General features: G+C 39.7%; 1 protein-coding gene across 1 annotated transcript; it reads right to left on the bottom strand.

Moving 5' to 3' along the window:
- Nucleotides 1–4,902: 4,902 nt before the first annotated feature.
- Nucleotides 4,903–24,334, bottom strand: LOC139718383 (melanotransferrin-like). The gene is made up of 13 exons (XM_071629853.1): nucleotides 24,054–24,334; nucleotides 21,883–22,016; nucleotides 18,921–19,041; nucleotides 17,932–18,147; nucleotides 16,640–16,766; nucleotides 15,110–15,290; nucleotides 14,067–14,150; nucleotides 12,680–12,839; nucleotides 11,404–11,568; nucleotides 8,665–8,952; nucleotides 8,256–8,418; nucleotides 5,763–6,030; nucleotides 4,903–5,356 (listed from the first exon to the last, which is right to left on the bottom strand). Exons 1-13 carry the CDS (start codon nucleotides 24,142–24,144, stop codon nucleotides 5,078–5,080), a joined length of 2,277 nt encoding a protein of 758 aa, XP_071485954.1. The 5' UTR covers nucleotides 24,145–24,334; the 3' UTR covers nucleotides 4,903–5,077.
- Nucleotides 24,335–25,508: the final 1,174 nt, after the last annotated feature.

Raw genomic sequence — 25,508 nt, 5'->3', positions numbered from 1 at the left:
GAAAAATAACAATTACTTTACAAACAAATGGGACTTCAATAAAGACTTGAACTGATCATGTTTGCTGTATTGTTTTGCATACATACTCAAAAATCTTTGAAGAAGAACCTGGTTCCAATATCTCTACGACAAGCACCTAGACAGTTGGCATTTTCAAATTGAACCTTGAAAACTTTCTGTTGCGGCACAAATTGTCGCCCCCGGCACAGGGTGACAATTAGTGCAGGGAGTGACGGCACAGATTGTCGTCTCTGCACAATTTGTCGCCAGTGCGCTGGTGCAGTTCCCATTTTTTTTTTTACCTCAATGGCGACAATTTGTGCAGGTAAAAATGTTCCTATGGCATGCTTGGGTGGGGTTGGTATGACTGGTAAAATAAATGTGAAGGTGTGTGTTGGGGGGGGGGGGGGCTACATGGTAGGGGGTCCTATGTGCTGGGTATGGTGTGTAGGTGTGTATATGTTTGCGCATAAAAAAAAAATTGTCATTGTCATTGTGTGCATGTGTGGTGGTTGTATAGTGGCCATGGTTTGTTTGTCTGTTTGTCAAAGTACACACTATTCTTTTTGGAAACACACACAAATATGAACACATATTACAACTTTTTATGCAATCTTGAAGATGACAGATGGAAAATGTTTATTGGTGTAAAGCAGCAGAAAATATGATGCAATATCATTGATTGCATGCGTTTGCAGATAAAAGCAAAACAAAGACAATTCACTAAAAGATGTGAAGCAAAATCACGACTAAGTATTGCAAAAATTTCCTCTTGGTAACAGAGTAAGGAATGCAGTCACATTGAAAGAATAAGATAGAACGATTAAAAAAAGAAGAAATATTTGATTCAGTTAAGTATACGTAATCAGAAACCAACTCACTTGAATCTGCACCGCGGTATACTTTCTGGAGTAGGCATGAGTAAAGATGACTAACACACAGAAACCATGCCCGACCAATGATGGTTTTAATTATCCCCGATGGTTCACTGCGTGGAAATATTGTCTAACATGTCTGACATGGTACTCAAAGTGATTTAATTACAATATGTTTTCGAAACTTCCATGATTCATTTTCCAGATGTAAACTTCCTTCTTCTGCTTCTTCTTCTTCTTTTTTTTTTTCAATTCTGCCACAATGTCTTGATTGCATCATGAAAATGACGAACATTAAAATTCCTCACTTCTCCCAAATCTCCTTGGTGAGTGGCCTGCCACTGCATCCAAGAGAGATCAGGGAGAGCGAGATTTTGAAAAAAAAAAAGAATGAACATGTCACCATTATCAAAACAGTCAAAAATAATAAAAACGAGAGAAGATACAGCGACCGAAGGTCTTTGAACTCTGATTTTTTGTTTCAATAATGCCTTTCATAAAAAATGTAGTCAGCCCTTTGCAGAATTCGTCGCGTAATACCCAAAAGCTTTGCCGCAAAACATCATTTCCAACCGGTGAATGGTCCTGCCACTGCAAGCCGGGGGAATATGCTTAGCTACAATGCCCTAACTGTATTGTTTCTGAATGCAATCCACAGAAAGCTGGCGAGTTGCATGCAGAGTTATCCCTGTATTTTACTGTAAACCATGGATGTCTACCAATGATTCTCACAACTCACGCATTAAAACATATTATTTCAAAAACATGGTCGGAGTAAGCTCTCCACAACTGCAAATCAACTTGTAAATAAAAAAGAGTCTTACATGTAAGCCAAAATACGAGAAACAAGGGGATTGGGATGGGGTGTTGGTCAAAATCAACCACTCTGGCATATCTTTGTCAGTGCGCAAAATGAAAACCATTCTACCTTCAGAACTTAGAGCACCGCAGGCAATATTGTATGGTTATGAAAATTGAAGACATTGATGGACAGAGTGTTCTTTGAGAACGGGAACTGATATTGGCACTTATTTACTGTGGTCGTTCATGTGAGTGGTCCTGCCACTACATCATGAACGATACAAAATACAAAATGCATATCATTGGGGAAAGAGCTCTCAAGCCATTAGGAAAACATTTCATTTTTTTTTTCTTTCAGCACAAAATAAAAACATATAAATATTTATTTCTAAGGAGATATTTTAGAGTGCTGCGGTAGCGAGCATTTCTAACGCTGCATCTACACAGCAGCACTGTCCTTGGAAAACTTACTCATTCGGTTTTCCACATTTCAATAAACCTTCGTTCACGTCAGCAAAAGTAGCTCATTACAATGTACTTTATATCCAAATCTTTTAAAGATTCTTCACAACCAGTATGAGAATGCATTATACGTGTCGGAAGGCAAATATGAAATTATGTAGTACACGTGGCATTGTCCACAGTAATGGTAAATATCGTAAATATCGACTGTCTGTTTGTTGAAATAGCTTAAAAATGCACACAATTGTTACATTTTACCTCTGAGAGTGAATATTATTATAGCACAACAGTAGCGAGTACTTCTAATACTGCATCTATGTTTTAATCAACCCATACCTTTAAAACAAAGTAATAACAACCGGTATGTAACACGTGTAAATTCAAATAACACTTGAAAGTATACGTGAAAAGCTTTATATTGTTTATAGGAAATCTGGAGCTGCTGTGTAATGAGAACTGAAAGCGTATTTGTTCCAACAACAAAAACGACAAAACTTTGAAGTGGTTACTAGTACATGTACTTCTATTACACAGTGCCAAATAGTGACTGACCTTTGGGGCTGTCGTTTTATCGAGAACACTCTTCTCATAATTCATTAACAACAGCACTTTCTGATGAAATAAACCGCTCCCTATATACCAAAGGAGTGATTTAGATTAAAACAAAACACACAAATGCATACATAACTGAACGATAATAATTTCACAAGTTTAAAAACCATTTTTTTTTTTGCACTTTAAACAGTGGTTTGAGGTATTTTCCAGTGACTCGAGCACTTCTAGTACTGCATAACATACACATAGAAAATTTGGCACAATATTTCAGCTGATATGTAAGGAATACAATGTAATCTGGCAAGTGTTGAGAACTTTGCATGCACAAACGGAAGGCACAATACGTATAACAGACGTAAAGCATGTGGAGGGATGCTTTTTCTGTGCTTTGAGAAAAGAAGTGGGGGATTGGTTGAAGAGGGTTACATTCTTTATGGCGCAAGGTGTGTACAATCGATTTTACTTCAGATATTAAATGCTTACCAGAAGTGAATGCAGAATGTTCATGAAAATCACATTCAGTTGGTTGGTAAACCTTAAAAACAGAAAGAAAAAATGGCTGGTACCCTGTCCTCTACATTGCAAATGCACACATTATACGTGGCGGACTTACATCGTTTTTATGACACTTTCATCAGACCGTTTTTAATAAACTTCAGTAAATTCATATGAAAAGAAGGAAGGAAGGAATTTATACTTTTGGAAGGAAACATTACATTCACATTAACAGGCAGCAGTTTGCTTCATTATTCATATTTTTACGAGAAAAAAATTGAAAAACTAGTGAATACTTGGTAGGTTTCGACATGAATACCAGTGTTGAAAATTGGGAACAAAATAATCAAACGATGGAGCAATATTTATCTGCTGCTCCTGTTTGATCATAATTCTTCTTGACTTTTTGTCGGAATCAAAATTGCAATTCAAATATTTTAGCTATTCAGTCTTGCATTCCAGTGCTAACCCTAATTTGACGAAGTACGACTTAGATAATAATAATGATATAAAATATTTATTAGCGCTTAATACAACATGTTTCTAAGCGCTTTACAATGCTAAACAACCAAACATACAAATCAGCTTAGAATAACAAATGATTTACTACAAATGCATACAGGGCCTACATAATCATTAATTCTGCTCTAAAAATAAATGAGTCTTAAGTTTCTTTTTGAAGATGTCAACGGAGGTGGAGGTCTCAATGTGAGTAGGGAGATGGAGATGTGCCACTGACTGCTCTCTAATATTATTTCATTCGCAAATGACACTCAATTACGATTTTTCGATATGATGAACTAATTACTGACTGAAAACTCTTCGAATCTTTTACTGTAAATACGTAATTATTCACAAATCTTCAAAACAGATGCTAAAACATTTATGACAGGTAGATTCCATCTTCTCTGATAATTAGACAAATTGCAACAAAAACTGATGTTATTTGACTCTTAAAGCTACAATTACAGCAAAAGAAATCCATCGCTGAGGAAGGATAAAGCATGAAATGCAAAATGAAAATTACATCTGTGAGGCCAGGAAATCACTGTCGTTGCCTTTTCTGTGTGTCATGCTTACAGCCTGAAGCTGTTGTTCTGAATTCTTTATTTTCCCTTCATTTCTTTTCACCATCCTTTGCGTGGCAAAGGGATTGATGATGGAAAAGTAGATCATCACAGAAGGCACAGCGACAGTGATGACGGCCCAACCACCCAAGTGTACATAGTTAGAATGAAAAGACTTGAGGGAAACTAAAACACAAATCCCAAAGTCCAAGTTTTTTTTTTTCGTAACGTTAAGGTCTGTTGAAAGTGACATTGACTCATGCCGACAATCGTTCAATAGGTCATACATTGTGACGCATCTTACGCCGACGACTGGCAACAAAAGTTTTATCCACCACGAGGCCGACTGGGAATGAGTTTTCATATTTTGGGGGGCTAGGTAACGCTTAAACCATAATAGATGTACACTAGCTTCAATTAGAGTGTCTATTTTATCTCTAACCTGTCTTCATTTTCCTCATTTTTCGTTGTCTTCATTAATGATTCCTGATAAGAATTTTATCATTTTCCCTTCTCAATTTCTGCAAAGAATGTTGTCAAATTCAAATTTCAACAATAGAGGTTAGTCCTCTTACACAAGAGATAGAAAGACGCAGGAAATGTTGATCGCGGGCACGGTAAATGCTGTACATAGACCTTTCCCCATTCCCATTCACTCTCATACATATTTTGTCCGGTGACGCAAAACGCGTCCCCTGCCTTATTACTCACTTTTTATTCATCAGATTGTAATTTATGAATTGATCGACAAGACTGAAATTGAAGCACTACCCCCAAAACGTGAACTCATTCGAAGCCAGAATATTTGCAAGAGACGCTCTTTTACTCTCGACGGAAAACGCCCAGCCACAGAGCCTGGAAGAGCACGGCCACAATCGTCACGGCGAACGAAAACTGTGCTGTCCTCTCAGCTCCACCAGTTGCGCAGTACAAAGCGTCTAGATCAGAGAGGTACTCTTCACTCAGCCACGTGTCGTACGTGTCGCGGTCGCCGACATGCAGGAGACTTTCGGTCGAATCCTTGAAGAGCAGGTCACTGCCGCCGAAATCTGCCGAATCGAACATCTTGAACTGGTTTCCAGTGTCACTGCCAAACTGTGTCTGCAGCCGTTTCAAACACAAAGGGGAGGAAAATAAAAGAAAATGAAACAATGTGAAAACATTTACACACAACGGATGATGGACGGTGGATAGTGAATGAGGCATAGTAGCTCACTCGAGCCAATTGGCTCAGGTGAGCGTAAAAACTTACTGAGATACAGCGTCAGAAAAAGTGGTGGCAGATCTGTTTGAATTCTCCTCCAGCTTTAGCAAATGAGAATTTTCCGTTTTGCAATCAGGTCAGTCTGCCCATGATAATGGTGACTTCTTTCGTTATGGTTGCTTGTTATTCTTGACGAATTCCTGTTGATTTATCCCTCAAAAGCCAACTTCTCTTTTTCAGTCGCATGACTTGCATGCGTAGAGATCATGAGGACACATTCCGGAATTCTTGAAAACACTTTACCTGACCCTGGTTTAACAGGTTCCAAATCTCTTGCTTCTCATTGTCCGTCTTGGTGATGGCCGTCACCACAGTGTGGGACGGAACTTTGGCCAAGTTGCAGGTCATCCACTGGTCGACTGGCGCCCTCGTTCCATCCAGGCAAAGCAGCTCGTAGTCGACGCTGCGGAGGTTGTCGTTCCAGCCGAGGCCTGGGGCCTGGAGATCGGTATTATCGGGGACGGTGGTATGCTTCACAAAGGCAACGTCTCCTGCACTCTCAGCCAGGCATCTGTTCAAAACGAGGAAGAATGAAAATCCCAGGATAATTTAATCATCTTGATCTGCCTTCTCCAATACCCACAGCGTGAAATTAGCATGATCATCTGATGGCCGTGTTATTGTGCTTAGTGGTGCATCGGGTGAATAGTAATTTGTTGAATTGTTAAACAATTCGAAATGTAAAAGGAAACGATGATTTTTTTTCTCTCACATTATGAAATTATTGATTCTTGTTGTATTTCCTTGAGTTTTTTTTTTTTTTGGTAAGAAGAATGCTACATTAAGTAATTGTTTTGTCATGGGACAATAAAATTTTGTTTTAATGTAAACAGGATTGAATTCGTTTTCTAATAGATTTGTCGTCACGTTTCTGTTTCCAACCACTCACTGATAGCCAGACGAGAATATTAAACTCAAACTTCTGCTATTTTATAAGATAACATATTTACTAGCTTCTATTCTCTTATTTTTTTTTTCAACGAAATATGACAATACAAGGTACAAATAGAGAAATAATGAAAAAAGTAGAATTTTTTGGTGAGAATGCTCGTCCAAAATCTTAATCGCCAAAATTTCAGTTTATGAAATTAGATTTAGATGTTCAGGACGTTGGAAAATTGCACCTCACAGAGGATGCTACAAAATGTCTTGGTGCTTATGCTGAGAAATGTTTGGAAAGAAAATAATTTACCGTAACCTGCCAAGGTATAAGGTGGAGAAACACATTTTGACTTATGTAAAATGAGAAGATTAACATCGTATGAAAAGGCTACCACTATTAAGCAGACATTATCTCTCAATTAGTCCCTGTACCTGGAAATAATCTAAAGTTTACTTAACTGGGTTTGTAAACAGATTGATATGTTCTTCCCTTGTAAAATTCCTTAAGGGAATTGGTAAAACGCATCGTATGCTGTATAGCGCTGGTGAACAAACGTCATTCAAAAAGTTTGAATATTATCATAAAGAATGTTTTCCACTAATATATTTTTCTCCAAAGACAAAATCTAAGATACCACGAATAACACATGATTTATCTAGACTATGCCACAAATCTCTTATTATATAAAAGACATCGATCTTCAAAAATCAACAGTTTTTCGGAAAGAAAAATAAATAGCAAAAAGAGAGCTATTTTGAGTATTTTAAATACAACATCTAATATATGATCTAAATGTGATATAATATTAATGTGGAAATTGATAAACAATTTTTTTGAAAAAACAAACAAACTAGAAAATGAGGATATGAACATTGAATGATGAAGTTCTTATTGTCAATAAGAATATCAACAATACGCGCAAGATATTTTCTGTTGGTATCAGTGTGAAGCTAAAGAATTGAATAGAATTTCGACAGCTCATTAAAGGGCCCCTGAAATCCAAATGCATGTTGATTTGTGTTGATTTATGATACCCTCAACATCACTTTTGTGGTAATACGAATATCTAGAACCACATTCCATATTTTTTCAACAAGTTTTCTTCTATTCTTCTTCAGATTACTTGGGAACGCCCACAAAAAAAAAAACAACTTTCAAAACCAATATTCCTCAGATGACTTCCTCTGTCAGTCATTGCTAATTGAAGTACTGAAATGTTTAACAAAAGACTTGGAATGCATCTTCCCCTCGATCGACTCAGCATAACTTGCATGTTTCTGTGATATTATACTCTCTAAAAAAAATCGAGTGAAAATTTTCACTCTAAAAAGAGTGAATACAAAAAAGAGTGAATTTCGAATGAAATTGGAGTGAATTTTGAGTGAAAATGTTCATTTTCACTCATTTTGGAGTGACGTCAGGGATCACTCCAAAATCTTCGAGTGATCCCTGACGTCACTATATCCCATTCGAAATTCACTCTTTTTTGTATTCACTCTTTTTAGAGTGAAAATTTTCACTCGATTTTTTTTTTAGAGAGTAATGTGACTAACAAAAGACAAGGTATATCTCCAATCAAATACACTGGAAGGATTATAAGTGTCTATCTTTGAATCTCCCTTAATCTTTATTGTCAAATATGCTGAAAACAACAACAATAACAATATTTTTTAAAAAATATTTTTCAGGAGGTTAATCCGTAGATTGATAAGGCAAAAAAAAGGGGGAAAATATAGAAGAAAAACGTGATGAAATTACTAAAAGGAGAAATAGAGTTATATCAGATTGGGCCACTGTGCATTGAATATGACTTGGGAAGGAAGGGGCAGACATGGGGCTCGCAGCACACCCACCTAAAAGCACCGGAGTAATCATAGTAGGGCTCCACAGCACTCCTCGCGCAGTTGTTCTCACCCTCTCCTATGCAAAGGTCGCAGAGACTGGACGGGTTGTCACCGTTCGGATCATACGCGGACGACTTGGCACCTGGGGCGCAACTCTGCTCAAAGAAATTCCCTGAAAGCACACACACACACAAAAGATTGTGTCGATTCGTATCTGGGTTGCTGACAAGATTTGTTGCAACCTACTCATAATGTAATCATGTTTTTAATGCAGCGATTGAGTCGTGATGCAAAGAAATACACTCATTTGCAAATCAGAATTCAGAACAGAGTGTTACCCAAAGATAATCATCATAAACTGGAATTCCGCTTTCTTCAGACATGTCGAGTTAGAAGTGGTTGATCCTTTGACACCTACCTACAGCTTTGGGGACATTGCAGGCATCATCAACCACAATGTCGCCTTGCTTGATCAGCTGACCGACGGGCACATTCCACCCCGACGTCTTGCCGATGCCCGTGTGGCAGGAGAGTCGCTGGTCGAGGTCGTCGATGCCGAACTGAGTGCCAGTGCGAGCAACGGCCACGGCCCAGTAGCTGGCGTCTCCATCTCCATAATCCTCTCCAGCGACCGGTACGATTTTTTCCTCGCGTCCACCAGTATAGAGATCTCCACCATCGACAGTTATGACATCAGCCTCATCAGCTGGAGAAGAAGGAAAATAGAAATAAGGAGGTAAGTGTCTCAGGCAAGAAAGAAATATTGCAAAAGCAGATTAAGACTCGGACTCGAAGCCAGTGGCGTATCTAGGGAAAACGGCGCCCGGGGCAAGCGCGAAAATTGCGCCCCTAATTTCTGAAAAAGTGTTCAACCCCAACCCCATCCCGGTTGGCCAAGTCCACATGATATGCTTTTTCAAGCACTTTAAAGGGGTCTTTTGAGGGTGATTTAAATGTAATGAATTGTGATAAATTTTGGCGAGCAAGCGCAGCGAGCGAGCCGAAAATTTTGGTATTTCAGCTTACAAAACATGGAATTCGTGTCATTTTTTGCTAATCAAATCTTACAATTCCAATCAAGATATAGTCACGGCCTTATAGATAACGATTTACACCAACAAACTGCATGAGGAATTTCAAAAGTACTCTAAAATTAGTACGCGCGAGTTAGCCGAAATTTGTATATTTCCCCGTCATCATCACGTTTTGTTCTTATCTCTTTTTTCTTTCTTTTTTTATAGATTTTGGTGAGCGAGCGCAGCGAGCGAGCCGAAAATTTTTGTATTTCAGCTTACAAAACATGGAATTCTTGTCATTTTTTGCTTATTAAATCTTACAATTCTAATCAAGATATAGTGACGACCTTATAGATAACGATTTATACCAACAAACTGAGGACTTATAATACTAGTACTCTAAATTAGTACGAGCGAGTGAGCCGAAATTTGCATATTTCCGCGTCATCATTACGTTTTGTTCTTATCTTTTTTTATTTGTTTTTTTTTGCGCCCCCCCCCATAATGTTCGAAACCGTTGGCGTCCTCTTTTGATCCAATCGGCGATCGCTTCAGAACGAATGAAATTGCAGCCGCTGCTCCGTGTAACATTTTTCCTGCTTGATATAAAATGACATGTGTGAACACAATAGACATTGTCATTTTGTGCGCGTCATCGTCACGCTTTGTTCTTATCTTCTTCTTTCCTTTTTTTTTATAAATTTTGGCGAGCGAGCGCAGCGAGCGAGCCAAAAATTTTTGTCTTTCAGCTTACAAAACATTGAATTCTTGTCATTTTTTGCTTATTTAATCTTACTATCCTAAGCAAGATAATAGTGACGGCCTTATAGATAACGATTTATACCAACAAACCGTGGACTTGAATAAAATACTCTAAATTGTACGAGCGAGTGAGCCGAAATTTGCATATTTCATCGTCATCATTACGTTTTGTTCTTATCTTGCTTGATTTGTTTGCGCCCTCTTCCCCCCCCCCCATGTTCGAAACCGTTGGCGCATTCTTTTGATCCAATTGGCGATCGCTTCAGAACGAAAGAAATTGCAGCCGCTGCTCCGTGAAACATTTTGCTTGCTAAATAAAAAATGTCACGTGTGAACACAATAGACATTGTCATTTTGTCCGCGTCATCATCACATTTTGTTCTTACCCTCCTTATATAAATTTTGGCGAGCGAACGCAGCGAGCGAGCCGAAAATTGTTGTATTTCAGCTGACAGAACATGGAATTCTTGTGTGAACACAATAAACATTGTCATTTTGTCCGCGTCATCATCATGTTTTGTTTTTATCTTGTTTGATTTGGTTTTCTGCCCCCCCCCCCACCCCACCATTCTCCCTCCCCCCCCCCCTTTTCCGGGCGAGTTTTTTTTTCTTCTTCTTCTTCTTTTCTTTTTTCTTTTTTCTTCTTCGTTTTTTTCTTTTTCTTCTTCTTTTTTTTTCCGTTTTTTTTTCGTTTTCTGCGCCCCCAAGGAGTGGCGCCCGGGGCACGTGCCCCCCTTGCCCCCCCCCCCCCCCCCCCCCCTAGATACGCCACTGCTCGAAGCATCTCTTAAACCAGAGATTCTCCCACCTTCATATCCTAGCAAACTGGAGACTGGAGAAAAAAATGTAAATGTAAAAAAAAATAATTAATAGCGCAAATCACGAGGGCGAAGTGTGAGGTCCGTTGCGGGGATTCACGGTCCCGTTTGAAGGACCTGGAACCTATAGGGTTACACATGCTCTCTGGTGCTATCTTAGCTTTACCACTAACATAGCTGATGACAAGATCTATACGTTGGGTAGTATGAAGCTAAATTTTAACCGGGAGAAAATACATCCTACGCGGGAGACACACATCAAGAGCGGGAGAAATTCAAATTCACGTTCACATCATTGGAAAGGGGTTGGAGAAGGGTACTCTTTTTAATTTTACATTAAAAATATCTTGTACACTGCACTTTGGATCACACAGAACGGGTTTTATATTAGAAGATTTGTGGCACTGAACAACCTGCTGAAGAGCTTGGAAGCCTGGGAAACTTGAGGGAACCTGGAACTTGGGGGAACCCGGGAACCTTGAAAATCAAGGTTCCAGAGTATTTTTTCTCTTATGTACGTACAGATCTGCATTTGCACCATTATTATTCGGACTGACGTACCAGCAATCCTGTCCATGCAGACCGCCGCGCCTTCTTCTTCATAGCAGGCCAGCTCCGGGGTGAGGCCGGCTGCGGTGAAGGCTGCCTTCATGCTGCGACACTTGCGGGTCTCGTCGATGGACGTGGTGCACCATCTCAGAGTGTCGGGTGGACACATGTTCAAGCCTGCATTTAAATGAAGACGATCGGAAGAAGGGGAAAATGGTGGGGGAAGATGTTAGTGGTGAAGACTCCAAGGGGGAGGGGGAAAGAAATTGTTAAAGCTAGGGTAATAACCAGAGATTTCCCCCTTTCATTTCCATTTAGTAAACAACAAAGGCATATCGAATAAACATTCTACCCTGATGTGCACGACGAATTTGTTGGTTGCAGGGAAGAATCTGATGACAAAATCAATCAACTGATGTCACAAGCACAACGTGGAATCAAGAATCATCTGTAGGTATTACACCAAGCTGGAGAGGATGGCGATTGCCCTTTACAGTAACGTGCTTCAATCATGGTTGGCCTAGTCACAGTAATCTAAAAGAAAAGAAGAGAATGACAATGCTGGTGTAACCCATTGCCTCTCACACACTATAATTTTTCAGCAGGATAAAACGTGGTCTACCCCATTTCCATACACCAGTGTACACAGTGGGTTAAAACGTGGTAAATCCGACATGACATAGGCCTACTTTCCTCAAGTGCTGGGTCCTGGCAACGAGAGTTAAAGTCAGTGGGTATAAAAATAACACTGACTTGTGACTTTTTTTTACACGTATTAGATCGCCCAAGCTGCCAGCATTATACACTATTCTCATTCTCTCTAGAGAGCCGGTGTCATATTTAATCGTTCCGGGATCCGGAAATCCAATGTATCGGCCGAATTCAGCTGATAGGTTCCGCCAGAACGAATATACCGCACAATAATCAATCTGCAGACATTGGCAGATAGGTTCCGGAACCGCCGATCCTATCCGGGTTTTGCTATTAATACATAGTAGGGCCTACATTAAAAACAAAATAGTTCACACACGTTTTCATACAGAAAGGAAACAGATATTGATAGTGGAAACTCTAATCTTTCTAATTAAGCCATTTTGTGGGCAGCATAACACAAATTGATATAAATTTAGGCCACGAATGCAGGCACTCCCGTCTACATTTTAGGAACCTGGTATACCAGGTTCCCGTATATCAGTTGACGCCACGGGAACCTGGCATTCCACGTGAAGGAACTGGCATTTGTTGGACAGCTGAATGTCATTCTAGCCAAAGGCGTACGACGCCTCACCGTCGAGTGAGTTGGCGTAGTCCCCGAGGAAGGTCCGGTACGTCTGAGGAATTTCGAGGTTCAGGAGTGACTGGGTGGAATCACTGAATAGCAGGTTGCTGTTCTCTCCGGAATCGAACATTTTGAAGCCATTGGTATTGTCATCGGGGCCAAAAAGTGCCTGTGATAACAGATTCACACACAGGGTAATTACAAATTATCAGGAAGGGATAATGTTTCCCCCTACAGCTGATTCCTTTGTTGTTGTTGTTGTTGTTGTTGTTGTTGTTGTTATTCGATTTTTTTTTTTTTGGGTGCCATTCATGTGCCGAATATTGAGGCCACCTACACTGTGTACGTGGCGATTCTGTAGCTTTTTACTATTTTGTTTAATTTGGTTATTTTTGGTTTTTACTTTTCACGATGGATCAACTAGACGGGCATCAGTGAGTCTTTACTCCTTTGGTCCATTCATTAACACTTTACATTTGCATGTAATATAATGTGCCAATTTACTCACTTGAGCTTGCAAAGCCTTGCCGTTGGCACTGAGTGATCCATCCAAACGGGTGCACGTCACGAGACTGACACCCACGAGTCATACAGCCCACGAGTCATACAGCTCGCAAGTTATACAGCCCATGAGTTATACAGCTCACGAGTCATACAGCCCATCAGTTCGACACTAAGCTAACAAGGCCCACGAGACCGACACATTACGCCCCGCGTTGTATCTGTCGAACTCGTGGGCTGTTTTCACCTGGTGTCAAACTCATGGGCTTTATTTGCATAGTGTCGAACTCATGGGCTGTATGACTCATGAGTGTCGGTCTAGTGGGATGACCCCATCCAAACTCATCTATATTAGATATGAAGTTAACTTGGGTGTAGCAGCTGTGTGGCTCAGTCCAGCAAGAGGGCCATGATGACACAATCTAATAATCTCTATACATTAATTGACTCTTAAGTTTCTCCCGACATCATCTTTGCCCATCGGCAAACGGATCACAAATGCCACATCTTCATTGGTCTTATTGGCTACATATAGCTATATACAAATAATGACTTTTTGATTCCTATTCTTGTGATAGACGACTATCTCCGATTCTTGTGAGGTCGAAGAAGATGCATTTGATCTATAAACTTTGTTGGTTTTGTATGGGGCACCAAGTGTAGCATGACCTCTTTCGTTACGAAATCAGTCATTTTTCATTTCGTTAACGAAATGGTCACTAATTCGTCGACGAAATGACAGATTTCGTAACGATAATAGGCCTTCCGACACTTGGCGCCCAATACAAAATTACGGTCTTTGTCTATGGTTTAAACCATGCTATTGTCCCACCTTCGTGATTTCGCACCGAGCAGTTCTCGTAGCCAGAGATTAATAATTGCCTTGCACACTCACCGCAGCATCCTGTAGTACGTCCTGGAATGCCAAGATGTCTTCCTCGGACGTGGTGCCGGAGGTGACTATCCCGTCCGCAGCAGACTGGCAAGCAAAGGAAAATAATAATAATGGTAATGATAATGATTATGATGATAATGATACTGATACTACTACTACTACTACTACTACTACTACTACTAAATGATGATAATAATAATAACAATAACAATAATATTGCGTTATCCAAGACAGCCTAGCTCTTCAGTGTTGCCACTGCTCTACCGGAAGACCCTGTCAGGTACCCATTTATACACCTGGGTCGAGAGGGACATAGTGGGTAAAAACATCTTGTCCAAGGACGTAAGCACCGGGCAGGAATCGAACTCGCGTCCCCCAATTGGGAGTTGGGAGTCGTATACACAAGGCTCTGGTACTCCACTATGGCACAGCGCCCCACAAAAGTAAATACCAATCTTAGTATCTAAATAACAATCATCTAGATAATGTAATGTATTTCTCATATAGTTCACCTGTACCTCATTTGATACACCTCGATTCTATTTATAGGTGCAGTCACTTAGAGTTTTCGCTTTACCCCCGGGCAGTCAGGTAGCATTTTTTTAAAACGACGTGCATAAGCATAATATCTTGCGGGCTTGTATTAATATCATCTTATATGCGCATTGTGAAATTATACTTTATATAACTTCTCTGACAGAGAGCACGACAACTTCATTTCCTTGCCTTAATCTAGCATAAGTTATGTCAGTTAAAGGGATAAGGAATATAAAACAAATACCTAGTGCTTTTTTTCAGGTCATGGTTAAATCTATTTGCCCTCGGTATTTTTTCAACAGCGTTATGCCCGTTAACTACATTTCGGGGCAAAAAGCAGTGCCGAGTAATCACCTTTTGACAAGGAATTTAACCTTGTATGCCCTCAAAGCAGAAGAAAACAAAAAAGAACATATCCTATTCTGTTCCTTTGACTATCTTATCAATGTCTATTGTAACTTATATCTAATTCTTAATAATTTATTTCTTTTTACGGACACCTATACCTGGGCGAGGCTACATGTGTCCGAGTCATCGATCGTCCCGCGAGTTCCATCTGGGCAGAGGAGGCGGAAGTCGTTGATGTCAAGACCGCTGTTCCACTCATTTCCAGGCGGGAGGCCAGTGTTCTCCTCAAGGGTGGACGGCTTGATAAAGGCTACATCCCCGGCTTCTTCAACCAGACACCTTGCGACACAATCAATGACGAAGACATCAACACAGCAAATACAAATAAGATTATTTTCATGCAACTTGCTGATTACTAAACATGGTTTATAAGGAATCGATGAAGATTGATTTATATTTCAAGTACAAATACTTTTGATTTTAGTATAGATGCCCTAGTTTAATCCATACATGGCATCAACCCTTTACACGCCCACTCAACTAGCTAAACTTTTCATTTAAAGTGGAATTTTAATCAACATTCAGCAATCCATTCAAACTTGACTTGGATCAACCAGCCCAATATTTAGCGTTAAAAAAAAGAAAAAGATTAGAGTTATTTTGCCAATAAGTTGGAGCTGCAGGCACCCCCCCCCCCAAAAAAAAAGATAGGGTATGTAAAAAAATAAAAAAGTAAATGTCGGATTTTTTTTTTGGGAAAAGCCCACATCAGTCACACTGCTCAAGGCGCTATCCTTAGATCATTAATTTTCGTCTTTAAAGCGGTGTGTGTGTGTGTGGGGGGGGGGGGGGTAAAAACGTTCCGCGAGCCCCAGAAAACCAAGAACACAGTCAGTGAAGGAACAGCCATGTGCTCACCGCTCTATTCTGTCATCGAAGATATTCAACTACCGCTCCCACCACCATCCTTGTTTCCGTCCGCCTACCAGTACAAAACACTTTCATCAGCCGCAAGCGGCCGCGGCCACCATGCAACTCAACACCATCAACACCTTCAACAGGAACCCCAACCTGTTACTGCTCTGCTCGCCTCACCACCAGCATGAACGAGTATACCCCAAGGACGATCAACATCTGATCACCCGAAGACGACAAACCATGCATGTTTCCAAAAACTAACCTTTCGGTTCTCGGTCATCGGTTCTCTCAGGACTGCATCATTACAACCAAAGATTTTAACCAATGGTTCATGTCTGGACCATCTCTTTCTCTCGGGGTTTCACTTCCTATCAAAAGAATACCCAGTTCTTTTACGGACTATATCAACAAGGCCTTTCCACCTTTGTATCCCACCAATTCTCAACACAAGAAGACTCCACTCTCCCTCCTTTACACAATTGGTTTTCACATTCCCCATCTCTTCTCTCTACACTTCTTTTCAGGATTTTCCACAAGATGTATCGCAAGCCTCTCCGTGTGAATCTAACCACCATGCAAACTTTAAAAGGGTATTATGACACTGTCAATTTCTTTCCGTGAACACTCCTGAATCTTTATCCTTCGTATTTATTACCTGAGAACCCCCGTAAAGGTAGCACTGTAGAATTTATGGACTCTCTCGGTCTCCTCTCTTGTTATCCTGTTATTATTCCAAACCCTCAGTTTCTAAGCCTGCTCAAAATTCTTACCTTAAGGCCCCTTCGTAGCTGTTGTAGAGTTCCAGGTTCGAGTCTGGAGGGCAGTCCGGACGGGTGCAGATGCCACACAGGTTTGCTGGGTTGGTTCCATACGGATCCCTTGCAGCGGTGAAAGCACCTGCCATGTAAAGTACAGACATTGATGCTTTTTAGTCCTGTTACTGCAGGTGTGACAGCTAAGAGCCTGTGTGCATTGGTCTAGCTGCACGGGGGGGGGGGGGGGGGGGGGGGACTACGACAATGTACAGATCAAGCATGTTCACCCCATGGTATACATTCATTTCATTTTCATTTCATTTCATCAATTCTATCTCCGATCTTATTCCTTCGTGTACTTGTATATTTATCTCTCTCTTTTTTTACTGTATGTCAGTCAATGTGAAAACACAAACAAATACATAAGTATTAGGCCTACTTTCACTTATCATTCCATAATGGCAATACTCCCTTTTGTTGCACGCTGGATTCTCTCAACTATTTACAGTGCTGTCAAAATGGTATAAGTTTGACACATATTTCGCTCTTCTTCCATTAGTCCTAGTTCACTGCGCTATAAAATAGACTTTTGAGATGCATGTATCTATATTATGATAACAAAATGGGGCCACATTATTAATCTGAACATATTCCCAAGATTATTTGTTTGCTTGCGCCACTTCCGTGGTTAAGGGGTATCTCACCGGGCTTGAAACTATAGTTCGCGACTAGTTCGCGACTCCGGATTTGCTAGTTGCAGAGACGTCTCCTGAAAATTACAGAGTCTCCGATTAGTCGCAAAAAATTTAAACAAGTTCGATTTTTCGCCAAGTCTCCGCGACGTATCCGAGACGTCTCCATCAGTTGCGGAGACGTCGCGGAGACTAATCATATCCGCGACTGCTGAGACGTCTCCGCGATGTCTCCGCGATGTATCAGAGACGTCTCAGAGACGTCACCGAGACCTGCTGGAGACCAGAAAAACTGGTGAGAGGTCGCGGAGACATCTCTGCGACTCTATTTGACGTTGTTTGACCTACTTTAGAAACCACGTGACCCATCTGCGTGCTGACATCCTGCCTAGATTAAGTCAGGTGATCCTGCAACGACTCCCTAATATTTTTTTGACACTCTCTCCGCAACTGCTGCGACTGATAAGTTGGAGACGTCGCGGAGACGTCTCCGTTGGTGAGATACTAGCTTAAGAAGCACAACATTTTGTGAACATACGAATGAACATAATATGGCTATCAACATATGAACATATCAACATTTCCGCATTTCAAAATACGTCCCGTCTACATTACCTGGGGCACAGCTCTCGCTGAAGAACTGGGCCACGGCATTGACATCGTCACCGCAGTCGACGGGATCCATGTAGCCTTGGTAGAGCAGGAACCCAACTGGGATGACCCAGCCTGCAGTTCGGCGCACGCCTGTGTGACAAGATTTCTTCCCTTTCAGGTTGGTGATGTTGATTTCCGTATCGTTTACGCGAACCACGGCGATACCATGGTAAGGTTCTGCTCCGAGAGAGAATAATTATACAAATATTATCGAAGACTCACATATGCACATTGTCTGCGAAAACAATTCAAAACAAAACAGAAAAAAAAAAAAAACGGTAGAGCAAACACACCCAAATCTTTGACGTTTACCGTCGATAAGCAATTAAATAGAGTCCAAGGCATGCATACCAATACTCTCATTCACTGTTGTGCCCAAACGTGAGGTTAACAATGCGCTCCTATATGATACAAACGTTTAAACTTGCCTCGATCCTTATGTAGCACTCTTTGCTGTCATGAGCTGTAATAATGGCAGCGATCTGGGGGAGATATGCGATCTACAGGAACCTGCATCATACAGTCCCATAAACTTGGTGCTACTGCAGGAAAATCCCGCACTCTAAATTGCACCTAATGGATGCAGCTGACATGGCAACGAAAAATACATGAATTTTGGGCCAGCAGTCACCTCCCTTGATATAGTCATAGACGGCGCATTCCTTCCACCTATGTAGTCCAGTCCAGTAGTCCAGTCATGTGGTTCACATGCTGGTTGTAGAAATTATCGTACTGTAGCGCTTCAAATTATGTTAACACTTTCAACCTGTGCTATGACACTGAGGGACTTTCACATCTTCATAAGAAAAAAAAAAGTTTTTTCACAAAATGAATAATCAAATATAGGCACTTTTCACAGCTGTACACACTCTGAATTGTGGGGATAAAGTCACCGACAGAAGTGAGGTTTGTATAAAGTGTGAGGTCATTGTGAGTTTAATTCTTCTCACCAGAAGAGTAGACTTCTTGGACTATGGGTACTAGGCCGTAATACCGTCCAGCATCGTACAGGTCGTTCCGGTTTAGGGTGATCAAATCCGCGCGGCCTTCCTGGATTGCCTCGTAGCAGTACTGTTACAAAGAACGAACATAAACGTCATTGCGAAGGTTCGATAGTAGGCACCTTCTCCATTTTCGGATTTTGACGTACGTTCGGAATAACGGACCCTGTTTGTAGTTAGATTGACGAACCGTCAAAAGAACGACTTTACGGGGTTTTTCGGATTAACGAGCCTTCCGATTAACACCACAAAGTCACTAATTAATGCTCTCATTAGTGAATCCCTTTTCTATTTCGAATCAGAACAAACAAACAAACAGACAAACATCTAGGTAGAGTTAATATGTGTGTTTCGGAATGAAAAACCTTCGGACTTATACGCCACGATAAATGTTCTCATTAACGAATCCTACTTCATTTTTGGATTAACGAACATTTGTGTGTAGGGAATTATTAGTATAAGTCATCTGGTGGTGTGTTTCGAAGGGTCAACCCTAATTGTGAATAACTTGCCTTATTTCACTTTTGGATTAACAAACCTTTGAAATAACGAACATATATTGCCCATTAATATTTGATTAACAAAAGCATTGCAAGAAAGCATAAAAGTTACACACTGTCTCTATAGAAGGTGCATTCCAATGCAAACGAACATTGTCAGTTACTGATTATGATTAAGAAAAAAAAAAAACCTGTCCAAGGAAGTTGCATTCCAATGCAAAATTACCAGGAGGAAGATCGCACTAATTTCTATTCCAGATCTTTGATATGGCAAACACAATTAGAAGGTATAATGCCTGAAGAGATCCTTGTTATTTGATTGGTTGTTTGACATTGATCATTCGGCCCATTTCACTATGACGTTATCATCCGTGCAATTATAGCTCTGTGCAATTTTGAATCTATACGATTTGCTCCATTGCACGCTCGCTGAGAGCCCTGCACACTACAAGTGTAAAACGCTTGCGTTTGCAGTGTGTGTAAATGAAATATTGAAGTGATGAAATGTTTGATCCATTCAACTCGGCTGCGCCTCGTTGAATGGATCTTTTCATCTTTCATCTCGTGAAATATTCTGTCCATTGCACTCATCAATATTCATTATTTGTATAGCAGTCAATTTTACCGTCTACCAATGTCAATGCTATTTGTAACTTTTTTTTTATTTTGTGAAGCGATAATGAACTTAACCTGTTCCATCTTATGTTTTTCCAGTAGGCATGTATGTTGGGATTTCTTTGTACTTAAAAGTGTACAAATAAGTTGGCAAACCTGGCATCACATTATTGTCATACTGTAACCAACCTATTCAAATATGATCCAAAAGTCAAAATCCTTCTAAATCATTACATCATTTATTTCCATTTTATGTATTAGAGTTGTTTGGTCAGTATATACATCGCCTCTTCTAATTCATCACATTCCAGGTAAATGCGGTTAGTCAGGTTCCATTTCTCATTTCAACTACAAAATGTTTTTTTTTTTTCTTCCACATACTCATCACAGACAACTTGCAGAGGATAAGTGGAATGATATCAAAGATAATGATTGAAAAACAGACAGTTTTCATGTCTTGGTCCTTGTTCGATTCATTTGACGATATGTATACAGTGCTCAGTTTTAGCGGTAAGGGCGGGACCACTAGAAATTGGCGTCAGGCAACCAAATTAATCTTCTGGTGGCCCGATCGGGCAACCAAAATTTAAAATGGATTATTACTTTTACTGTTATATCGGGCCACTATCATTTTTTTGCGGGCAACCAAACCACAGATGTATAGCGTTTGGTTGCTCAAACGGGCTATACCAGACCAAAAAAAAAAAAAAGATTTGATCAAGATAGACTGTACTGATAGAGAGCCGGAGAATCTCAACTTCAAATACCTTTGCAAAAATAGAAAAACATTTCCCCCTTATTGAAGAGTTATATTGTGCTTGATTTCCAACCTAGACTCCCATCCATGACTTAAATATTAATATCAAAGACCAAAAACTTGTCTTCTCTAAACAGAATTCATTAGACCAAATTTACCCAGCAGATGTCAGATCCCATAGGATGGTATCATAGGTGATCAGAACCCAAACTTTGAACCCATTCTTCGGTGGCACATCACGAGGTTGTCAATCAATTAACCTGTCAATCATTCACTGGTTAGCAAAATCTTCATAGCCTATATCTCGTTGGCACAATATCTTGCATGAGAAACTAATCTTCCACGATTGCCAAATTGATCAGATCTGTATCTGCCTCTGATACTTCGTCTTTCGATCAAAGTTTGTGTACTGTTCTAACGTGAAGGGCCGAGATCTATTGTCTTCTCAAGTTCTGCGTAGGAGGTTTTCTTCTCCTTTTATAATGTGACTACTATCAAAGGACAATAATTCCATCAGACCAATTTGAAAGTTAGTCATAGAGAAGAAAGAGTACTTTTAGTTACGCATATGGCAAACTCAACTTTGCTCATGTACTTTTTCAAGTAAATGATTGTGTTTGTAGGTATATATAGTTGTATTAGTGTTTGTACTTGAAGTGTATTTTTTTCCGTGTTTTGATATATCATTTGATATTGTTTGTAATTCTTTTACATTCATACCATAGATGTAGTATTTTGGGTACGTACCTACAGGCAAATCAGCCTAATTCAACAAAACTTTTATCAAAATAAATGAATAGACAACTTTATTAATAAATAAATAATTAAAATAATCAATGAATAAAATGAATAGATATTAATGAAAAATTGATAAGAATAGATGAAATTAAATCAGTGCATACTTATACACATGAAATAAACAAGTAAATAAGTAAAAGAACGTTTGGATTAATGAATACAATAAAAATGGATGAATAAATACAGAAATGACATAAACATAAAACGTAAATAAATGAATAAATAATACCTATAATCTTACCTCGAGATCTGTTCCGGGATAACAGACGACTTCGAGTTCCATGTTAAAGGTCTGGAAGGCGTCTTTCATCTCAGCGCACTTGCCTTCTTCCTCGGCCGATATGGTACACCATCTCATCTGGGTGGTAGCTGCCTCTGTGGGGGAAAAAAATAGTGAAGTCCCTGATCCACAAAGAAAAATAAAAAGTTCTTTGCTCTAGGTCCGCACATGCACACCCGTATGTGAGAGAGTCACAACTCATGCACGCCTGACAGATCCCGCTTAAATAATTCATTCATTCAACGAGAAGAGCTGGGTGAATATCATAACCATGATAACCCTGTTAAGGGGTGTTGCCCCATGTCCAACTAGATCCCGGGAAGACCAACTATATAGTGAAGCTGCCTACGCTGTCTAGCTATCTTCTCATACGGAAAACAAAACAGAAATAGAAACACGTCTTTGCTTTAAATGCAGGCTGGTGAAATAGATTTCATTGTTTAGTAGTGAACATCTGACAATGAAAGTGATTGCCATCAATCTTTATTTTGATTTCTTCATAGAAATAAGACAATAATGTTATATTCAAGTTCCGTGTGTTTGGTTCTTCAAATTAATGTTTCAATTGAAAAAAAAATGGGACAAACTTTACTCAGCATTCAGTCTACATGCCGCTGATATCAGAAGCATGGAATTTAATCAAGTTTCACTGTCTCAGATTTGCACACCAATTGAAGAGTAAATAATCAAAGATTCTCGTAAAAGAAATAAAGAAAAGTGTCTTCTATCTTCCTATAAATTGCACCAAGATAATATGTGAATGTCATAACTTTATAAACAGGCTTAAAAGTACAGCTGTAGGTTGGTGAGTACTGGATGAATACACCCAGATGGTTACGTTTTGCTTATATGAATTTCATTAGCACTTACATCCCTGAGGAAGTGGGAGGCCCCCGAAAATTCGGATTTTGAATTAAAATCAAGGTAATTGGCATTTAATGCATTCCTCTATTTTTACACTATTATCAATATATATATATAACATATATACACTCAACAAAAAAGTACGTTCCCCCCTAGCATTTTTGGATATATCTCAAAAACGTATTTTACCGATTTTCATAAATCAAACGGAAATGGATAAGGAGTTTTATTACTCATTACACGAGTGGCAAATCATTGCCACCAGATATCATTATTGGTGTGAAAAAATGCATTTTATGTCAAAATGCAAGGAAACAAAAGTTGCACTTTATGATTTGCAATGACTTTTACACAAATTATCAAACAATCACTCATGATTCTGAACATTTAGGCATGGTTTATTGCATATATTCTCTATCTCTTTCTTTTCATAAGTGAAGTATCTAATATTTGATTATAAATTATGTCCACCACCAGCTTCAATGACCAGCCGGCATCTCTTCCTCATACTGTTAACTAAAGTTTGTACTTGGCGCTGCTCAATGTTGACCCATTCTCTGCAAGATGCGCTGAAATTCTTGCAGTGAAGTGTCATCTTTCACCTTCTTGCTCGCTTTCCGCTTAATGATTATCCCAAAGATTCTCTACTTACAGTCAGGGGATCTTGCAGGCCACTCCATACGTTCGATGCCATTTCCCTCAACAAACTGATCTACAACTTGAGCGCATGACGCAAAATGGCCATAGGCGCATTAATGTGATCAACCCAAATTGGAATTACAAATCACATGGCTTCTACCAACATTTTCATATTGAAAAGTCTATTGTTTAAAAAGTATGCGTAACATCTGTTTAATAGGGAAGCACATTGTACCTGAATAAATTCCTGAGAATTACACAATTTTAAAAGGTCATTTGCTATTTACATAGGAAATGTATACAATATGCTTCATATCGCCAGAAGTGCAACTTTTTTTCCAGTGCATTTTGACATAAAACGCGTTTTTTTTTTTTACACCAATAATGATATCTGGTTGCAATGATATGTCATTCATGTTACGAGTAATGAAATTCCCTATCCATTCCCGTTTGAATTATGAAAATCTGTAAAATACTTTTTGAGATATACCCAAAAATGTTAGGGGGAACTTACTTTCTTTGCTGAGTGTATACATGCAAACAAACATGTACAAATCTATTTGTGTAAATCAGCAATAAAAAAAAAAAGATAAAACGATATAAAAAGGTAGAAATAGTGGGTTAAATACCTGAAAATGAGGAAGCTGCTACAGCGAAAAGCAAGATCAAGGCAATGATTGAATCACGGGAAGACATCTTGACAAATTGATAGTAGGTCATCTCTCTCCCAAAGTTTCCTTAGACGGATGGTTGTGCTGCAGCTTGCCTTTATGGCGGTCGAACTGATGGCGCGAAGCTCTGCAGTAGAAGCCGTCCTATCCAACTTGATGTGATCATGTACCTCGGCGATACGTCCTATTCAGCGAGGCGATGAACCTGTGCTTCTCCCCTTGATTGGGCGGGCGGGGACAGTATCTTCTGCCACGTGCGTGAATTATACTAATATGTACTTCCGTGAATTACCAGTTTTATAACGAAACGGTTGCGCGGCAATGTCCAATCACTGAGGTACTAGTTGGTTCCTACTGGTCCAATCAGCTTCGCCCAATCGATAGCTTAATACCTGTACGCGTTGAAGTAAATAGGAGTAGGTCCCGACTTCATGCTAGATAATTATGTAAATCTCGTAGACGAAATAAAGCAGCAGGAGTTACAGGGATGGTACAGTATTGGTGGAGATGAGAATTGGGCTTATAACCTTTTGGCGAGATACTAAGAAAACACTTATGAAATAGTACAGCGCATACCATTCTAAGAGGAATTCAATGTTTATTTGATGAAAACCGGGTTTGGATCAATGGCTGAAACATCAACAACAACAACAACAAAAAAAGAAAAAAAAAGAAAAAGAAAAAAAGGTAAAACAAGCGATCGTAATTAAAGGTGGGTCCCATACTTTATTAGAATTGCTCTGTTTTGGATATCTCAGCCATTTCAAATGAATTTTCATCAAATAAACGTTAAATTCCTCATGGAATTACATGCTCTTTCATATTTCATAAGAGGTTTACAATTATCTCACCAAAAAAATGTTAGAAACCTGAAGTTAGGTGTCAACCAAAACTATACGATCCCTTTAAGTGGCGCACTTTACCAGAAAAGCGAGCATCAAACTGTTCTTTCTTTGACATTATAAATAATATCCCAAAACATGGACCATGGATAACTAGAATATGGGAGTATTCAATTACATTATCTGGCTATTAAATACCTCAGAAGTCGAGTCCCACACTGGTAACAAGAATCGTTATCTAAACCCCTCCATCCCTCCCCGCCAACCCCCCCCCCCCCCCCCCCTTCCCGGCCATTCGAGCGAGGTTAGGCTGCACGTATGCCAGAGATAACTTGTGTTTGCCAATTGTGTTCGACGGGATTGCATAACACTGGACTTTGGTACCCTTTACTCTCGACCACACGCTTTGTGAAATATGCTCAATACCACAGATATTATACAAATATACTTGGCCTTGAGAGTTTCTTGTTAACCCTAACTTACCTGGGCTATTTAGCGAGCTTGAATTCCTGGGGGGGGGGGGGGGGGCATTACGGCCCCCCTTCAGATCTTGGCCGTTGATCGCGCGATC

The sequence above is a fragment of the Diadema antillarum genome, unplaced genomic scaffold (assembly GCF_040938485.1).
Source record: "Diadema antillarum isolate AM-2024a unplaced genomic scaffold, OU_Dant_1.0 scf00000093, whole genome shotgun sequence".
NCBI lineage: Eukaryota > Metazoa > Echinodermata > Echinoidea > Diadematoida > Diadematidae > Diadema > Diadema antillarum.
Note: the sequence above shows the minus strand (reverse complement) of the source record. Positions and strands in the feature narration are given on the sequence as shown.